This window comes from Jaculus jaculus, chromosome 12 (assembly GCF_020740685.1).
Source record: "Jaculus jaculus isolate mJacJac1 chromosome 12, mJacJac1.mat.Y.cur, whole genome shotgun sequence".
Classification (NCBI taxonomy): domain Eukaryota; kingdom Metazoa; phylum Chordata; class Mammalia; order Rodentia; family Dipodidae; genus Jaculus; species Jaculus jaculus.
In genome coordinates this window covers 41,084,432-41,102,674 of record NC_059113.1, presented here as the reverse complement: position 1 = coordinate 41,102,674, position 18,243 = coordinate 41,084,432, and the positions used below count along the sequence as shown (strand labels likewise).

At 43.0% G+C, this 18,243-nt stretch overlaps 1 protein-coding gene across 3 annotated transcripts in view; it reads right to left on the bottom strand.

The window, feature by feature from the left end:
- The window catches only part of Myh10 (myosin heavy chain 10), a 164,288-nt gene extending 146,369 nt beyond the window's left edge, over positions 1-17,919 (bottom strand). Inside the window, exons 1-2 of one of the 3 annotated variants that reach the window (XM_045131555.1) lie at positions 17,787-17,919; positions 10,239-10,614 (exon numbers count right to left, since the gene is read on the bottom strand). In XM_045131555.1, the coding sequence (XP_044987490.1) occupies positions 10,239-10,583 (345 nt within the window). In that variant the 5' untranslated portion in view covers positions 10,584-10,614; positions 17,787-17,919. Of the gene's footprint in view, positions 1-10,238; positions 10,615-16,578; positions 16,689-17,777 lie in introns of those variants that run through there. The other 2 variants (XM_045131556.1, XM_045131554.1) reach the window with 2 other exon arrangements.
- Between the last annotated feature and the right edge of the window lie 324 nt (positions 17,920-18,243).

Here is an 18,243-nt window from a genome sequence, read left to right as displayed (position 1 = left end):
TGTGTAAAAACAGCTCAGTGGATAAATATGTCAAAAATCTTAAATAGACTAGGTCACACCGATGTAATCCCAGCTCTCTGGAAAGTGAGGCAGGAGGACTGCCACAAGTTCAAAGCCAGCCTGGGAGGCTGAAGAAATGGCTCAGCAGTTAAAGGCCCTTGCTTTCAAAGCCTGACAAATTAGGTTCAATTTTCCTGAACCTACAAAAAGCCAAGTGCACAAAGTGGTACAGGCATCTGGAATTCATTTGCAGTGGCAGGAGGCCCTGGAGTGCCTATACTTGCACGTGCGCATGCGCTCTCTCTCTCTCTCCTCTGTATGTTTGTGTGTGCATGTGTATCTCAAATAAACATTTAAAACACACACACACAACTATGCAACCTGAGCTACATAGTTCTAGGCCAACCTGGGCTGCAGATTGAGATTCGAGCTCAAAAACCAAAACAAGTTGCAGTGGAATACTACATTCCAACAACTGAATTAATTACTTCCTTTTCTTCTTCTTCTTCTTTTTTTTTTTTTTCCTGAGGTAGGGTTTCACTCTAGTTCAGGTTGACCTGGAATTCACTATGCAGTCTCAGGGTGGCCTCGAACTCACGGTGATCCTCCTACAACTGCCTCATGAGTGCTGGGATCCAGCTCTATTTCATCATTTTTATTTTAAAGCCTTTTTACACTCTTTTAAATTAAGACTCCAAAGACATGTTAACATAAATAATATTTCTTAAGAAACTAACTTTTTGCTTTCCAAAACAATAGTGAAAGGAATGATATTATTTTGGTTTTCTGAAAACTTTTTTCTGGGTTGATAAAACACAGTTCAATTTTCTTATTTGTTTCTGCATTTAATCTACTGTGATGTTATTTTACTTGATGAATATAAAGAGGAATTATACAGATATATGGTTGGAAAAGAAGGATTTAACAAACTTTAAAAATACCGTTAAATTTTTATTTATTCATTGGCAAAGAAATAAGAGAAGTGGTTGTGCACCAGGGATTCCTGCCATTGTAAACAAACTCTAGACATGTGCCACTTTGTGCAGCTGGCTTTATGTAGGTACTGGAGAACCAAACCTGGACAGTCAGGTTTTTCAAGCAAATGCCTTTAACCACTGGACCTCTCTCCAGCCCTTAAAATATTTTTATTTATTTATTTATAAGCAAAGAGAGAGAACAATAGAGAGAAAGATCATGGACACATAAGGGCTTCTTGCCACTTCAGACGAACTCCAGACATATGCATCACCTTGTGCATTTGGTTTTACATGGGTACCAGGGCACTGAACCCAGGACAGCAGGCTTCTGCAACCAAGTGCCTTTATCTGCTGAGTCAACTTCCCAGCCCCCAAACTTTTATTTGTTTTTCATTTTTAAATTTCTTCTGGTGAACCTAAGGCCTTATACTTGCTAGGCAAATATCTACCACTGAGCAAAATTCTCAACTTCAGCCAGGTATGGGCACACACCTTTAATCCCAGGACTTGGGAGATCTCCGTGAGAATGAGGCCACCCTGAGAATACATAGTGAATTCCTAGTCAGTCTGAGTTAGAGTGAGACCCTACCTGGAAAAGCAAACAAAACACCATAAAAAAAAACAAAAAAAAAAACCTTCAACTTTTTTAATCAGCCTTTTTAGTAATTGTATATATTTCTCTTTGAAGCTAGCTGGATAAGTGGCAAGTTCATAAAATTAAATGTAATATAGGGGCTGGAGAGATGGCTCAGTGGTTAAGTGCTTGCCTGTGAAGCCTAAGGACCTCGGTTTGAGGCTCAATTCCCCAGGACCCACGTTAGCCAGATGCACAAGGGAGCGCACAAGTCTGGAGTTCGTTTGCAGTGGCTGGAAGCCCTGGCGCGCCCATTCTCTCCCCCCCCCCACTTCTTTCTTTCTCTTTCTCTCTCTCTATTGCTCTCAAATAAATAAATAAATAAATAAAATGTAATATAGCACCAGTAAGCCCCTCCCCCCCACCTGCCCTTTAGTGAATTTATACTGTTACATCAAAATCCACTAGTTTATCTTGCAGGCCAATTAATCTTTTTTCTGTGCGTGACTCTAACATCATGTATACCTCATTTGGAAAACACTGATTTGCTAAATTATGCAGCTCTTCCACAGTGTTATATCACTATGTGAGAGTGAAAAGGCTGGGGGTGGGGTGGGGAAGAGCTCAGTGGCAGAGCACTTGTCTAACATATAGAAGACTCTGGGTTCAATCCTCAGCACTGCAAAAAGTGGAAAAACTACGTATTTGCCACTTTCATTATTATCACATCAGGATTAATTTTAAGTACTAACAAATTATTAAGTTCACAATGGTAGATATAGAATTTCCTCCAATCATAATGTTTATGTAAAACATCAAATTTTAACTACCAGGTGTGGTTGCACATGACTTTAATACCAACACTCAGAAGACAGAGTTAGGAGGATCATGAACCTAAGAGCAATCTGGGCTACATATCAGTTTCTATATTAAGTCTACTGCGATAAGTTGTATTGCTAGAAGCACATGAAGAAAATCAGGCTTGCACAGATATTTGGTTGGAAAAGAGGAATTTGTCTCAACAAAACAAAACAAATGAAAACAACAGTAAACCCCCAGGTTTTACCATTGACAACAAAAATGGTTGTTTTTCTTTGAAGTAACAGGCTCATTTTGTTTATTTTCAAGAAAATATCTGCCAAGTACCTCTGTGTAAATAACCCATCAATCCTTGTATCACATAAAAATGGGGTTCTACGAAAAAATTAACAAGTTTAGCTTGCAACTTACATACCTAGCTACACACAGGTTTTTCTTCAAGGCAGCTATGCCCATGCCTGTGCAGCGCACGTGTTGTGCATACTCCAACTTTATCATGTAGAACATTAACGATGCATTCTTAAGGGTTGAGATTGAACAAAATCAATCATTTTTCCTGTTTTATAAAGGACATTCTTAAGTAAAACTGTACTTTTAAAAGCTGCCAATAAAGGGCATTGAAGAATAAAATGATGAGTAACACAGCCTGGGGTCACTTGCCTTTATTCAAGAGGTGTAAAGGATTTTACTGATCATTGCTTTTGGACGAACATCAGTATAAATATCAATGGTGAAAGGGCAAACAGCATCATACATGAGTACAAAATAGTTTGGACCTGACTCCCCTGAAGGGAATTTTAAAAAACCCAAGGGGATCCACTGACCACACTTTGAAAACCTAAATTACACTGACACAAAACAATATGAGACCACCTTTAAAATGTGATGCTAAGCAAAACAAAACAAAAAACACACAGACAATAAGTACATACTATGAGATTCATTTATGTGGAAATACAAAAACAGGCAAAGCAGGCAAAAGTAAACTACATTGTTTATGGGTGCATTGTAAGTTAATAAAACATACTGGGAGATTTTAATACACTTCCCTCATTAATGACAAACAAGACAAAAAATTAGACTACAGAAGGTTTAAACATAATTAAAAAGCTTAATCTAGAGGCCATGTACGGAACTGTATGCCAAACTTAAACAGCATATACATTCTTTGTAAACACTCCTAAAAACTGATAGGACACTGATAGATAGAAAATAATCCTCAATAACGATAAACTGATATTATATGGACAGTATTTTTGTCCACACAATTACTTTTTTGTTTGTTTGTTTGTTTTGAGGTAGGGTCTCACTCTCGCCCAGGCTGACCTGGAATTCATTATGTAGTCTCAGAGTGGCCTCAAACTCACGGTGATCCTCCTACCTCTGCCTCCAGCGTGCCGGGATTAAAGGTGTGTGCCACCATGCCTGGTGATACAATTACTTTTAAAATCAACAGTAAAAAGATAACCTTAAGGACTAGAGAGATTGCTCGGTGGTTAAGTGTACTTCCTGCATAAGCATGAGACTGCTAGTTTGACTCTCCACAGCCCATGTTAAAAAGCTGAGTATGGCTACATACAACTGTAACTCTAGTCATGCAGGGAAGCAGAGATCCAGAAATCACAGGAGCTCATAAACCGCAAGCTCTGGGATCAGTTTAGACACTCTAGTCTCTGACTCAATTAAGAAAGGTTAGAAAGAGCAATGGAATGGGACACCCAACTTTTCAAGTCAGGTGCCACAGGCAAGTGCACCCCACTGCAGGCAAGCACACCACAATGCAGGAGAGTGCATAGGGTGCCACAAAGACACATCACATATGCATACAACTTACATATACATGCACACACACACCACCACCACCACCACCACTACCACCACCACCACCAGCCGCCGCCACCACCCAAGGGAAAAAAATAAATAACTCTAAAAACCAATGCTGGGATGGAGAGATGGCTTAGCAATTAAGGTGCTTGTCTGCAAAGACTAACAACCTGAGTTTGATTCCCAGTACCCATGTATAGCCAGATGCAAAGTGGAACATTCACCTGGAGTTCATTTGTAGCAGCTAAAGGCCCTGATGAGCCCATTCATTTTCTCTCCCCCCACCACCGCAAATAAAATAAATAAATAAAAAAAACCAAAATCCAAGAAACAATCAGGTTGGTATGGTGGTACATGGTTATAATCCTAACACTTGGGAGGTGGAGGCAAGAGGATCAGGGAACAAGGTTAGCTAGTGAGTTGGAAGGCAGCCTGGGCACAATGAATCCTGCCTCAAAAAAGCCCAAGACAGAGTGTCCATTCAAGCCTCAGATTATCATGATAGGTGTGCAGGTGGTGGGCAAAGTCTTTGCTTGAACCCTATGGCAGGAATTTGCAGCCAGCTGGGCAGCTGCTGAGGCTGGGGGTATGCTATCCTGAGCACCAGACTGCAGCTGTGTCCTCAGCCTCCAGGGAGGCCCAGAGGATTCTCAACATTTCCAACCTGAGTTCTGAGGAGACCCAGATCCATGTGTAGTTCCTCCTACCTAGAGGTGAAAGCTTGTTCACACAGGGGCATGCCTAGATGAGGAACTCAGAATATAAGCCCAGGACAGAGAAGGGGCAGATGTCCAAAACATGACTGCTTGCCTCTCCCTACCCCATGCTACCACCTTTACAGCTTGGTAATAAATGCCTTTTAAAAACTGAGGGCTGGGGGATATGATGGAGAGCAGAGCTATGAAGGAGAAAGTGGGGGAAGGGAGGAGAGAGGACGGGAGGGAAATACCATGGTTTGTTGTAAGTATAGAAGTTGTCAGTAAAAATATATATAATAAACAAACAAACAAAGAACTCTGAGCTACCAGAGCTCTTAATCAGGCTTTGGAAGTTATTGCCCTGAGTCCATCCATGTCAGCATAAATAAATTTTCTGATTCTCTTTAAAAAAAAAAAATGAGGGCTAGAGAGATAGCTTAGCAGTTAAAGGCACTTGCTTGCAAAGCCTGATGGCCCAGGCTCAATGCCCTAGTACCTACATGAGGCTAAATGCACAAAATAGTGCATGCATCTTGAATTCATTAGTAGTGGCAAGAAGCCCTGTTGAACCCTTCTCATTCTTTCTCTCTTGCTTTCCTTTCAAATAAATAAATAATTTAAAAAAAAATGGAGGCTGGACACTGAGAAATCCTGCCGGAACTGAACTGATAACCTCCTCCATGCAGACCAGCTGACAGAAAGCTGGAAGACGCCATTCTGCATGCAGCTCAATGGGAGAGAGTAAAATCACCAGTGAAGATACTCAACAGTGGACACTGCAAGCCTTATATTTGGCCAGCCAGACCAAATGAACCAATGGGTGCAATAGTGGCATGTCTGCCATGAGGAAAACCAACCACTCTCTAATTGGACTAGAGACCCACTCCATGAGAGGGAATACATCCCTGATATTGAAAACCTACAACAGGGGTAGTCATGAGCCCAAGGGGTGTAACATCTGCTGCTGTCTGGCTAAATGTATGTACTTATGCTTATCAAACTGCCCAGCAAGCACTTCTCTTAATGTTCATACCGTTATATTAATGCTACTCTCACTTTTGGTAGAGAACCTACTCTTTTCAGATGGCAGTGACCTTGGGATGACTCAGAAGGCATCATGGTGCTGGAAAGAAGTGCCTGGAGTGCTCAGTACTTGAATATCTCTATCACATCTTCTAAGGCTCAGGGTCTATTATGGAAGAGGTGGCGGAAAGAATTTAAGAGCCAAAGGAAGGGTAAGACTCCTTACAACGTGCTCCCCTAGACACAAAATGGCCTGGATATCCATGACCTCACAGTGCCTGACACTACCTACACAAGACCATCATAATAGGAGGAAAAGATCATGACATCGAAATAAAAGAGAGACTGATTGAGATGGGGAAGAATAGAGTTTCAAAGGGGAAAGTGGGGGGAGGGAGGGTATTACCATAGGATTTTTTTTTTATAATCACAGACGTTGTTGATAAAAAAAAAATTCTGGGGCTGGAGAGATGGCTTAGCGGTTAAGCGCTTGCCTGTGAAGCCTAAGGACCCCGGTTCGAGGCTCGGTTCCCCAGGTCCCACGTTAGCCAGATGCACAAGGGGGCGCACGCGTCTGGAGTTCGTTTGCAGAGGCTGGAAGCCCTGGCGCGCCCATTCTCTCTCTCTCCCTCTATCTGTCTTTCTCTCTGTGTCTGTCGCTCTCAAATAAATAAATAAAAATTTAAAAAAAAAATTCTGAAAAGAAAAAAAAATGGAGGCTGGAAAGATGGATCAGTGGATAAAGGCACTAGGCCTACAAGTCTGATGGCCTGGGTTCCATTCCTCAGTACTCCATAAGGCCAGATGCATTGAGTGGTGCATGAATCTAGAGTTTTTTTACATTGGCAGGAGGCTCTGGTGCATCCTCACTCTCTCTCTCTCTTAAATATTCACTCTCTGTTTCTCTTTCGGGTATTTTGTGTGTGTGTGTATACACACGCACACACACACATACACACACACACACATACATACACACACATATATATGTATGTATGTATGTATGTATTTATTTATTTAATGAATGAGAGAAAGCAAGAGAAAAGAACTGGCATGCCAGGGTCTCCAGCCACTACAATCAAAACTCCCAACACGAAGTTCAGATGCATGTGCCACTATATACATATGTGTGACCTTGTGTGCTTGTGTTACCTTGTGTGTCTGGCTTATGTGGGAACTGGAAAGTCAAACATGGGTCATTGGGCTTCATAGACAAGCACCTTAACCATTAAACCATCTCCTCAGCCCTCAAATAAGTTTTTTTTCAGGAAATCACAGGCCATTAATACAGGAGACAGAAACAGGAAGATTACTGCAAATTCTAGGCCAGCCTGATCTACATTGCAAATTACAGGCTAGCTAGGGCTACATAATGCAATCTTTATGCAAAATATTACAAAAACTCCAACTGGAAATGTTAACAGCACACTCTTAAATAGTTCAAAGGTTGAAGAAGTCACAAAAGTGAGAAAAAAAATTAGAAGCAAGAACAAAAACTGCATACCAATCCTTATGAGGCGAGCAGAAGCAGTATTAGAGGAGACATTTACAGTTCGAAGTGGTTTTTGTAGGAAAGATGGAAATTAATGATCTGAGATCTTGGCAGTCAGGCAGAATAGAAAAGCATAAGAAAAGAACATAATTAAGCCTATTAGTAGTCGAACTTGTTTGAGTGGAACTATATTACATCTCACCTATAAAAATGTTTGGTTAGGGCTGGAGAGATGGCCTAGCAGTTAAGGCATTTGCCTGTGAAGCCTAAGGACCAAGTTGGATTCCCCAGTACCCACATAAGCCAAATACACAAGGTGGAGCATGTGTCTGGAGTTCATTTGCAGTAGCTAGAGGCCCTGGAATGCCCATTCTCTCTCTTTCTCTCAAATAATTAAATAAATACAATATTAAAAAAATATATAACATGGCACATTAACTGATCAATTTCAACTGACCAGTTAATTGCAAAACCAATAAAAACTAAACCACAGTGTGGCTATGACAGCTCTGCCCTCCTCATTCCACAAACCTGGCCTTAGTTAAATGCTCCCAAGTAGAATCCTGCCTGATACAAAAATGATCCTCCCAAACCACAGCCTCTGCTAGGACCTTAATATTTTGAGAAAATGTGAATTTCTCCTGTACAGATCTAGAAGCCATGCTTTTAAAAAGAGCTCACAAAGGGGTAGAGAGATGGCTCAGTGGTTAAAGGTGCTTGCTTGCAAAGTCTGCCTAAGGGTTCAATTTCCTAGTGCTCACCCCACAAAGCCAGACACACAAAGTGGTGCAGTGGGAGGAGGCCCTGACGTATCCTTCCTCTCTTCCTTTTTTCTTTCCATCCTTCCACCTCCCCCTGCCCCCGCTCTCTCAAATAAATAAACAAAAATATTAGAAAAAAAAAAACCAAAGAAATTCACAAATGCACTCAGGTTGTCTCTGAGTTGTCAGAGAAAAAAAAATTAATAAAACAAGCTCAGTAATGGATAGGGGTAAAGTTTCTGAATTATCATGAGGAATGGTTACAAATAAAACACTTTCCTTTTATTCCTTCTCTTGGCCCTGAAATCTTCCCTTCCCATCTATCTCCTTTCTCTCTCCCTGAAGCTTCCTGGCGTCCAGTAGAAGTAAGATGAAATCCCTGGTAGAAACAGCCTACCCCCTTTCCACACTGCTATCACCTACTTCTTGGACTTCTTGGCTGAGCCATCCCCTTTCTGGCCAGCTTAAGTCACCAAAACTGATGTGCCCCTTATATCTCTGAGGTCAATACTACCACTTGGCTGAAACACCCTGTTTCCAGTTCTTACTCCCTCAATCCCATGAACTCTGTCCTTCAACAGCCTTAAAGCCTGCTGTCCAGTTTGCCCTGCCCACACAGCCAGACTTCAAAGAGAGTAATCAAGCCACCCTCTTTCTGTGCTAACAACTTGCCCCACAGGTCTAGGGCAAAATTACAGTCAGACAAAAACATGGTCTCCTGTCACAGTTACTCAGTCTCTGCTAGATTCTCACTGCTGCTCTCCAGCTGTTTTCTTATCCTTGGCTTCTCCTCTTTGCAAAGTGTCTACTCTCCCCAAACTGCTTTCCCAGTCCTGCTGGCTGCATCTTCCTCTGAATCCTAACTCTGACAAAAGCTATGAGCAAGCAACTCACTTCCCAGCCTTTTCCCTGATGACTTCCTCAATCAGCCAAACTACAGCCAGATGCTACCTTGTCAAAGACCCCTTCACTCTTCCTTCTGCAGCCCTGTTTCACCACTTTCTAAGACATCACAAATATAGGGACCTGGATCTTAGTTACCATCCTACTCCAGCACTCAGAAGACAGTACGTGCTCAGTAATATTCCTTAAGTGCATTGGTTCCTAGGGGAATACTAGTTTTGACTGAGTTTTGAATTACTTGTGTGCTTCAGTAGCATAAAATTGTGTGCTTCAGCTGTCTGAATAAATTCATCCACCCTTTTCCAATTTCAGATCATTATTCTTTCAGTTTTTCTCTCTTTCTAATCTATCTCAGTCTTATCCATGTCACTGTCTTCAATCATTGCCACCTGTCTGCCATCTCCTCAAACCTCCTTTGTTATTCTAGATTTGTTTGATTTTGTTTTTATGAGATAAGGTCTCACTTGATTAGCCCAGGTTAGCCTCAATTTGTAGCAATCCTCCTGCCTCATCCTCCCAAACTGCTGAAATCAGAGGCATGAGTCACCACACCCAGCTCATTCTAGATTCTTTTCAGTATCTGGCTTCATTTTTCCTCCATCATAACCCTTATTATTTATAATAACTTCTATGTGGTCAAGAACACGGTCAGTGACTACAACATACATGCCAACCACAGGACAACCACAGCCTCAATCTAACCCCCAACTGTTTCCTCTTAAGAAACCTCAGCATTCATTTTTCTTACTTCTCTGTATCCAAATGAAGCTGTTCATGCTCTTCACCAAAGCTTCTACACTGACAGACCCAGGATTTTCTGCCATCTTGTGGATCTTCTGCAAATGAACTCTTCATTACCTCAATGAGCTCCCTGGTCTTTCTGCCACATGCTCTCCCACACCTTTTGCTCCAGAGTACCACTTTAAAAGTCTTCATACACCATTTTATTATATCTAATTGCAGACTGGATTACTTAAACTTAGTGTGTTAAAATCTGAAGGAAAGTAAGTCTCGGTTAAGCAAGAGAGGACCTATCTTTAACAGGAACAGACATGCTAGAGACTGTGGGCATATCATACTCTGATGTGATCACAACAAAACGTGTCATGTCAATTCACAGCACTTCCCAGTTACACCTTCCCATGATTACTGAGAAGAAATACTTACGTAGATGAGTCCTGAATAGTAGCGGTCCTTCAGATTGTGTAAAACAGAAGCTTCATTCAAGCATGTCAACTCTGCCATATCCTCCACCTTGGAAAATTTTGGTGGGTTCATCTTCTGAATATCATCTTTGTTGACCATTGCTTTCTTTCCATTCTCTGCCAACTCCACCATAACTTCATCTCCCCGTTCTTCTTTGATACTAGCTGCCTCAAAACCATGGCGTTCTGATGGAATCCACACCAGCTTTTTAGCTGTCCAGTCAGCTTGAGTGGCAGGGTTGTAGATGACAGCCCTGTCCACAAAGAGATATCTCTCTGGATCTTCCAGTCCAGTTCTCTGAGCCATTGTAAACAGAAGGATCCAAGAGCAATTGCCTCTGAGAAAAGAGAAGGGCAAAGTTAGATGTTATAAAATGTAAAATAATTTACAAATTTTACTTTCTAAGAAACTTAAAACAAAACCCTCGGTAAACATAAAACATGCACTTTAAGTTAAAGAGCTGGAATATTCCTCTTCACAGCCATACTAACTGAGTTTCCAAGGTAAATTTCAGGGTGACCACTAATTATGACTCTGGTTGCCTGATGCCCTCAGTTACCAAAGGCTACAAAGCAGTCAGAAGCAAAAAGCAAAGTTTCAGGGTGACCTTTTTTTTTTTTTCTTTTTCACCCTCACCACAATTTAAATAGGGAGCTAAGAAGAGGAAAGAGAAAGAAGAAAAAGCAAACAAGGACAAATGATAAAAAGTCCATGGAATGCTACTGGAAGCAGTATGACCTCATGATAAAGCCACAAAATACACATAGTGATTGCCAGAGTAAAAAGTTGGGTCCACTGCTGGGCAAGTAGCTCAGAGGCACAGTGCTTGCCCTACACACACAGGCCCTGGTTCCATCCCCAGCACAAGAGAAAGAGAGAACTAGTTCTAAAGTATGCCTCCCAATCCATTTTCTAACAACAGACTCAAAGTCCTTCTTTATAATATTCCCAAGTCAGTCCCTCTTTTGCTTCTCTATGGTTCATGTGGCCTGAATATGATTGCGTGGGGTCAACCATGGAACCCAGCACAACATGGCTCCACATGCACCTTTGAGGTATGTTATGGGAACTATTCAGCTCTCTATTCACATTCCATAACAGCTGTTCTCACTCCTGTATCTCACATTAGAATTCCTTCATTCAGTATTATCCTTCCACTACCTCACCTCTTGCAGCTCCAGACACACTCCAGTGTCTTCCCTTTACAATATGTGGCCCCAGAGTAAACTGAATTGTCCAGAGGTGGTCTCACCAGCTCAGGAAAAGAGAATCACCAGTAACCACAGCCAACTTGAGGAAAGGACTAGTTCTGTGACTATTATAATAAATGGAGCTCAAGATACAGTTGGTTTATTTAGTGCTCACTGACTGTTGGTGCATAAGGAGCTATAAGCACAATCTCTATACATGTCACACTAAGCTCTATCTCCTCCTATATTTGTGCAATTAACCTTTTAGATCAAATGACATCATTCACCTTTCTGATATGACTCATCATTCCTCCCTGAGAGAATCCGTCTAGACTCTGATACCAAATCAAACAAGTTTTGCTATTATTCCAAAACCCAGGTTACTCCAAATTTTATAGCAAATTTTCCATGACTTCATCCAAATCAACATAAGAAACCAACTGAATACCTACTTTTACTCTATCGAATCCCTTCAGCTTCTCCTCCCACTGCTCCCCAGACATAATAGGGGTACTTTGTAGATGAGAGGATCAATACAAGGCATCCTTTGTAGGTTGCATGGGAAAATCTTAAAGTCATCCAAAGTTGTTAATAAGTTATTAACCTTGAGTCTATAAATAAAATTCAAGCTCCATGAAACCAGTGAAATGGTATAAACATATAGTACACTTAGTGTGTACATCTGTATATAATCTTTAGGAGAACACTCATAACTTTCTTCAGTCTCTCAAAAGCTTGTCTATGCTCTCCCTAAAAGATTAATCACTCACAGTGGGTACAGATGCTAGCCCTATAACTCCTAGTAAGAATTTCCTAGAATCAGGGCTAGAGAGATAGCTTAACAGCTAAGGTGCTTGCCTGTAAAGCTTAAGGACCCAGGTTCAACTCCCCAGGACCCACATAAACCAGATGCATAAGGTGGCACCTGCATGTGAAGTTCACTTACGGTGGCTGGAGGCCTTGGTGCTCTTGCATACACACATTCTCTCTCTCTCTCTCCTTTTCTCTCAATTAAATAAAAAGAATTCACTAGAATCAAATAGCTATGTTTCTTCAGAAAGTATCTGCACTACATGGTAAACTACCATGCTCTAGAATAGTGGCCTCAAAATGTAGCATGCATTAGCAGCCCCAGGAAGGCTTATTAGCATACAGACTACTAAAGCCCATATCCCACTTTCTCATTCAGTAAGGCTGGAGTAAAACTTGAGTCTGCATATCTAATAAGTTCTTAAATGATGTGTTGCTGCTTGTCCTTGGTCGTGTTTTTGTTTGTTTGCTTGCTTGCCTGTTTTTGATTTATTTGCTTATTTGCAAGCAGAGGTACTGGGGAATTGAACCTGATGTGTTAGGCTTTGCAGTCAAGCAAGTGCCTTATCCCGAGTCATCTCTCCAGCCCCTGAGCCACTTTTGACACAGTTACTAGCAGGTATACTGGGGTAGGGAAAAAAAAAACTGAAAAACAGTGTTCTACACTCACTCATAACAAGATTTAAAGAATGTGTTTATGCGCCAGGTGTGGTGGCACACACCTTTAATCCTAGCATTCAGGAGGCTGAGGTAGGATTATTGATGTGAGTTCCAGGCCAGCCTGACTATATAGTGACTTCCAGGTCAGTCAGTCTGGGCAACAGTGAGACCCTGAAACCATCCATCCATCCCCAACCCCCACCAAAAAGAGGACGTGTTTATGTTTTCAAGGATATAGACTTGGATAAAACAAAATTCACAGAACAAAATGAAGTCCTCCCTCCAAGAAAAAATTATAAAATTGGCCGGGCTTGGTGGTACATGCCTTTAATCCCAACACTCATGAAGGCAGAGGTAGGAGGATCACTGTGCATTCAAGGCCACCCTGAGACTACATAGTGAGAAAGTATTCCAAATCAGCCTAGGCTACAGGGGGACCTTACCCTGAAAAACCAAAAGAAATAAATAATGAAATATGTGACTCATGTTAAGATTTCTAAAAATAAAGTTGCTAACAAGTGTTATAACTAAATTTTCATCTGCTTCATAGACCCCCTCAAGGAAGAGGGATATAAGAAGTATTTGTTGGCACATGTACCCTGAGGAGTCTGGAGGGGGCTGGGTTTACAAGGTTAATAACAAGTCTTTCTAACTTAATTACATATTGATAAGAAGAGGTGGGAATCATATTTGGTGAATTTGAGGATAAATAGGACACACTCCACCTTCTAGAACTATAGAATCCATTAAAAGAAAAATGTATGCAGTGATGACAACACAGGATGCTCCTCTCATGATCTTATTTGGTATAAACTTCACATACAACATTTAGGAAACTATCCTGGTATTGACAAATATGCACATATTTCTTATTTACCTTGGTTATGGAAATCCATGTTTAAATTTAGTAGCTAGCTATAAATTATAATAACTTAACAGATCATTTCTAGAGCAGGTCTAGAAAAGGTAATATATTTTATAATTATTTTATCAAATCAGGATGTTTAAACTTTATTAGTGCTTAGCCAGGCACGGTGGTGCACATCTTTAGTCCCAGCACTTGGGAGGCTAAAGGAGGAGAATCCCAGTGAGTTCAAACCCAACATGGGTTATAGTGTGGCCCTGCCTTGAAATAAACAAATAATAAAAACCAAAAAGTTCATTAGTACTTTTTCTGGGTACAGAAATGTTGATAATTTAATACAAGAAAATTCCAGACAATTATGAAATCATAATCACAATATGCTCCCAGTTTTGTGAGAGAAAGCTAAAATATAACTTTTTATTTTTTTATTTTATTTTTTTTGGAGAGGGTCGCAAGTAACCCAGGCTGGCCTCAGACTCACTATGTAGGTAAGACTGGCCTTAACCTCCTGATCTTCCTTCTTCTACCTCTGAAATGCTGAGATTATAGGTTTGTGCCACCATGTCCAGCTTCATTTATTTTTTTTTAATGTAATAAATGTTTTTTTGGGTCTTTAGTGGATAGAGAGATTACAAATTATTATTCTTTACTCTTTCAGACTTTTCTACAATTAAACCTTTGCCAAGAGGATGGTAACCTGTTCCTTGTTGCAGTAAGTCTGGTATCTGGTCCATAAGGAGGGATCCAAATTTACTGACCAACATTAATGAATGGTCCCATCTTCATAGAACACTTCAACTTCCCACAAGCAAAAACCTACTACTCCTTCTACTCCTGACCCAAATGCCACCCTTTCACCATTCTTTTCAGGTCAATCAGGCAATTTAATCCCTCCTCCTAGCATTCTGTGCTGCTCTTCTGGCAGTCTCTCTCCTTGCCCTACCAGCACCGAGCCACGGGGCTTACTTACTTAGCAGGCAGAGGTGCTCATGTCATTATTTAATTGATAGAATTCATGAGGCCAGTGAAGACATTTTAGTCAACTGAATTCTTTACTTAGGCTTGCTAAGTATGTTGTAATTTTTTCCCTCCATTTGATATTAGATCTAGTTTAATATTGGTACCACTCCCAGATGTTTGTGGCTTGGTAAAAGTTAATGCCACAATTTCAAAATTAGTGAACACTCTTGTTATACATCTTTAGTCACATCCAGGCACTATTCTAAGTAGTTAATTCTCACAAGAGCAGCACAAGGTAGCTGCCATGAATTGCTCCATTTTACAGGTGAGGAATCTGAGGAATTCTGAGAAGGCAAATAATTGGCCAAAAGTCACACAGCTAACAAATCGCAGAGTTGGGATTAGTCCAAAGATCAGGCTACAATGATGCAAGTGGAGAGAGGAAATTTTAAAAGTATGCAAAGTATGCTTATTATAGTGTTGATTACAGTGTTGGCCAATGAGCGAGCACACTAGCACAATCTGGCAAAAGTTTTATATTTTAAAGAAAAGGCCAACATTAAAGGTAAGGAAAATAGATGTGTACATCTTGGTATCTTAGTATGATTGAAAGAGCTGCCTAATTATAATCAAATCACTTATCAGTACATGAATTTGATCAATATAAAGTCAAAGTTTCTATCCCCTCCAGTGGTTTTTGACACACATCCTCCCAGTTCATTTTTTAAATTTCCAATGAAATGACACCTAGAGCAAACTTCTCAACTACCTCCCAGTCCCAGATAGGTATGGACAGAGAAACAATACGATTTTATTAAGAGTTTGAACAGAGAAAAGCAAACAAAAATGATGGGTAAACTATTTGCAGTAGAACGTCTTTCTCAAACAGATGAATGAAAACAGAACTGGCCCAATTTGTGTAATGCACTGAGGTCACAGATATCACAGGGCTGTGCAAGTCTGTTAATTTATCAAAACTCTGCTTAACTGAACAATCACCAATACACAAGTCAAAACCAAAAGCTTGCTGTGGTTGTCCTGCATCATCTGGAAATTAATATACTTTTATAATGTGTTAAATTTCCAAAACCTAGATTTCAAACCATGAATTTTAATTCTGCATATGTGATAACAACGTACATAAAGCGCTGAATGTAGTCTTTCACCCTACAATGTGCCTTTCAAATTTTCCTCCATCTCACCTTCTATCCAGCCTCTTCATTGTACCGATTTCCCTAAGGAGCCCCAAAACACAGCCAAGCATTCACAGGTCATATCCCTTTGCTGCAAAAGCTTGTGCTCTGTCACACAATTACACCATATGCTTTCTCCAGATATGGACTCAGAAGAACTGAATTTAAGATGCAGAAGTGAGGAGATGCATAAAATGGCCACTTTTACAAAACCGGAGACAGACAGGGCATACTAAAACATCAAAAGCATGGGACGATAAGAATAATTAATAGAGACAGATTGATGAAGGAGATGAAACAATGAATAGATTATAAAGTTTTCCAGAGTGAGATACGATCAAGAATAATTAAATCTCACTCAAAGCATCCTCGGTTTCAATGTTAAAAAAAAAACACAAAATCTCGGCAAACTCAAAGTATTATATTTAGTATTATATTATTCAGCGAAAACAGCAGTCTTTGTTCCATCTGCAGTCTGGATATACCCCGCCTGCTTTTCCCCTACCCCACCCCTATCCACCCCACCCCCTTTCATCCACCGCAGTGATCTTGAAGAGAGCTGCAGAGGCCCCAAGAAACAGAGATAACGGTCGTAGGCAGAGGCCACGTTACTCAAACCTCACCATCACCGGTCAGACCCGCCGGACTCGCCACCTCCTCCTAAAGGCTCCAGGCTCCCAGGCAGGCCAGGCTGGGGGCCTCCGGGTCTCTGGGCCGCACCCGCCCACCAACAGGCCCACAAAGCCCAGCCAATGCCAGGACTCCACAGCTTCAACTTCCCTCCGACCCCAATTCCGGTCCGATTTTATGGGGTCAGGGTGTGAACCCCCCCCCCAACCAACTGCAGAAGGCAAAGGAGAACAGACTCTGCAGCTAGCCATTCCCAGATCACTTACACAATAAAAGGATCCCGAGGCGAGGGCTGACCCTTCCCCCTCCCCCGGCCTTTCTGCTATAGGGCGCCCCAGCCACATTTCCCGCCTCGTTCCCCCAAACGGCCCGGGCAGCGGCCCGGCGTCCAGCCCTGGCCCCTCCGCGGTCCACCGAGAGTGCGGCAAGCAGCCCCCCACCTCGCGCCCTCCTTCGCCAGTGTCCGCAGCGTGCGACCCTCCGGCGCCCCGCGCCAGCTCCGGATCCCCTCGCTCCCGCGCGCTCCCCCCCCCCCCGGCCACACACACAGAGCCTCGGCTCTGCGCTCCCCACACTGCACGGATCCGCCGCCGCCTTCGTAGACCACGACGAAGCCCCCCTCCATCGCGCCCGGGGAAGTCCCAGCTCGGCATAACCCACCCAGGGAATCTTCTTTCCAGCGACCCCCCTCCCGCCACCAGGCTCACATCCCAGGACCCAGTCCTCTCCTGGGAGGGAGGCACCCACGCGGGGTACCCGGGACTTCGCCCACGCTTCCAGGGACCCTATGCAACGAGGAACTGTTCCCTGTTTCCCCACCCTCACATGTTCATCCTCAGTCCCCACCCCAGGGGTCACCCCCACACACACACAACCCCACGCACACGCGGGCCCGGATCCCTGCAATGGGGGTCTCTCAAGGACCTCACTCCCCGCCCTTTCAGGGGGCTTCTCCACCTCCACCCACTTGGGGTTCCCCTTAGCTCTCCAACCCCCGCAGGACCCCGTTCGAACGTGCGCACGGAAGATCCTCACAGCCCAAAGCCTCCCGCCGACAGCCTGTCTGCAAAGTCTCCGTTCCCGGGCTCCAGAGCCGCCCGGTCGACCCCGACCCGGGATCCTTCTCGCCCTTACCGCCCCCAACCATCCCCGCGCCCGGAGCCGGCCGCGCTCGCACCCCGGGCAGCCGTACCTCTCTCACCTTCAGCCGAAGATGGTGGCGGCCCGGCGCCCGTCCCCCAAGCAGCGACCACACAGATCCGGCGTATCAGTCCCAAACCCACCGCTGCCTCCGCCGGGCTCCTTTAGCACTGCCGCTCGCGCCCGCCCCACCCACTCCCACCCTCATTGGGCAAGCTCCACGCCCATCACCGCCGCCCCCAGACCCACTGGTCGGTTTGCGCGCCCATCTCCAAGGGAAGACGTTAGCAACCCTGAACGAAGCTACCTTCCCCAGTCCCACTCCCTCCACCCACCTGGAATAATGCTCATTGGCTCCCGCTCCTGGGCCCCCCAAGGACTCCAAAGCCCCAATTTCATAGGCTGGCCATCACGTCTATCAGACAGTTCGGGAGGTGCGGCTGCGATAGCGGCAGGCGATTGGCCTACTCCGGGGTAGATGGACAGCTGAGGCTGAGACTGGGCGCCAAGTGCGGACC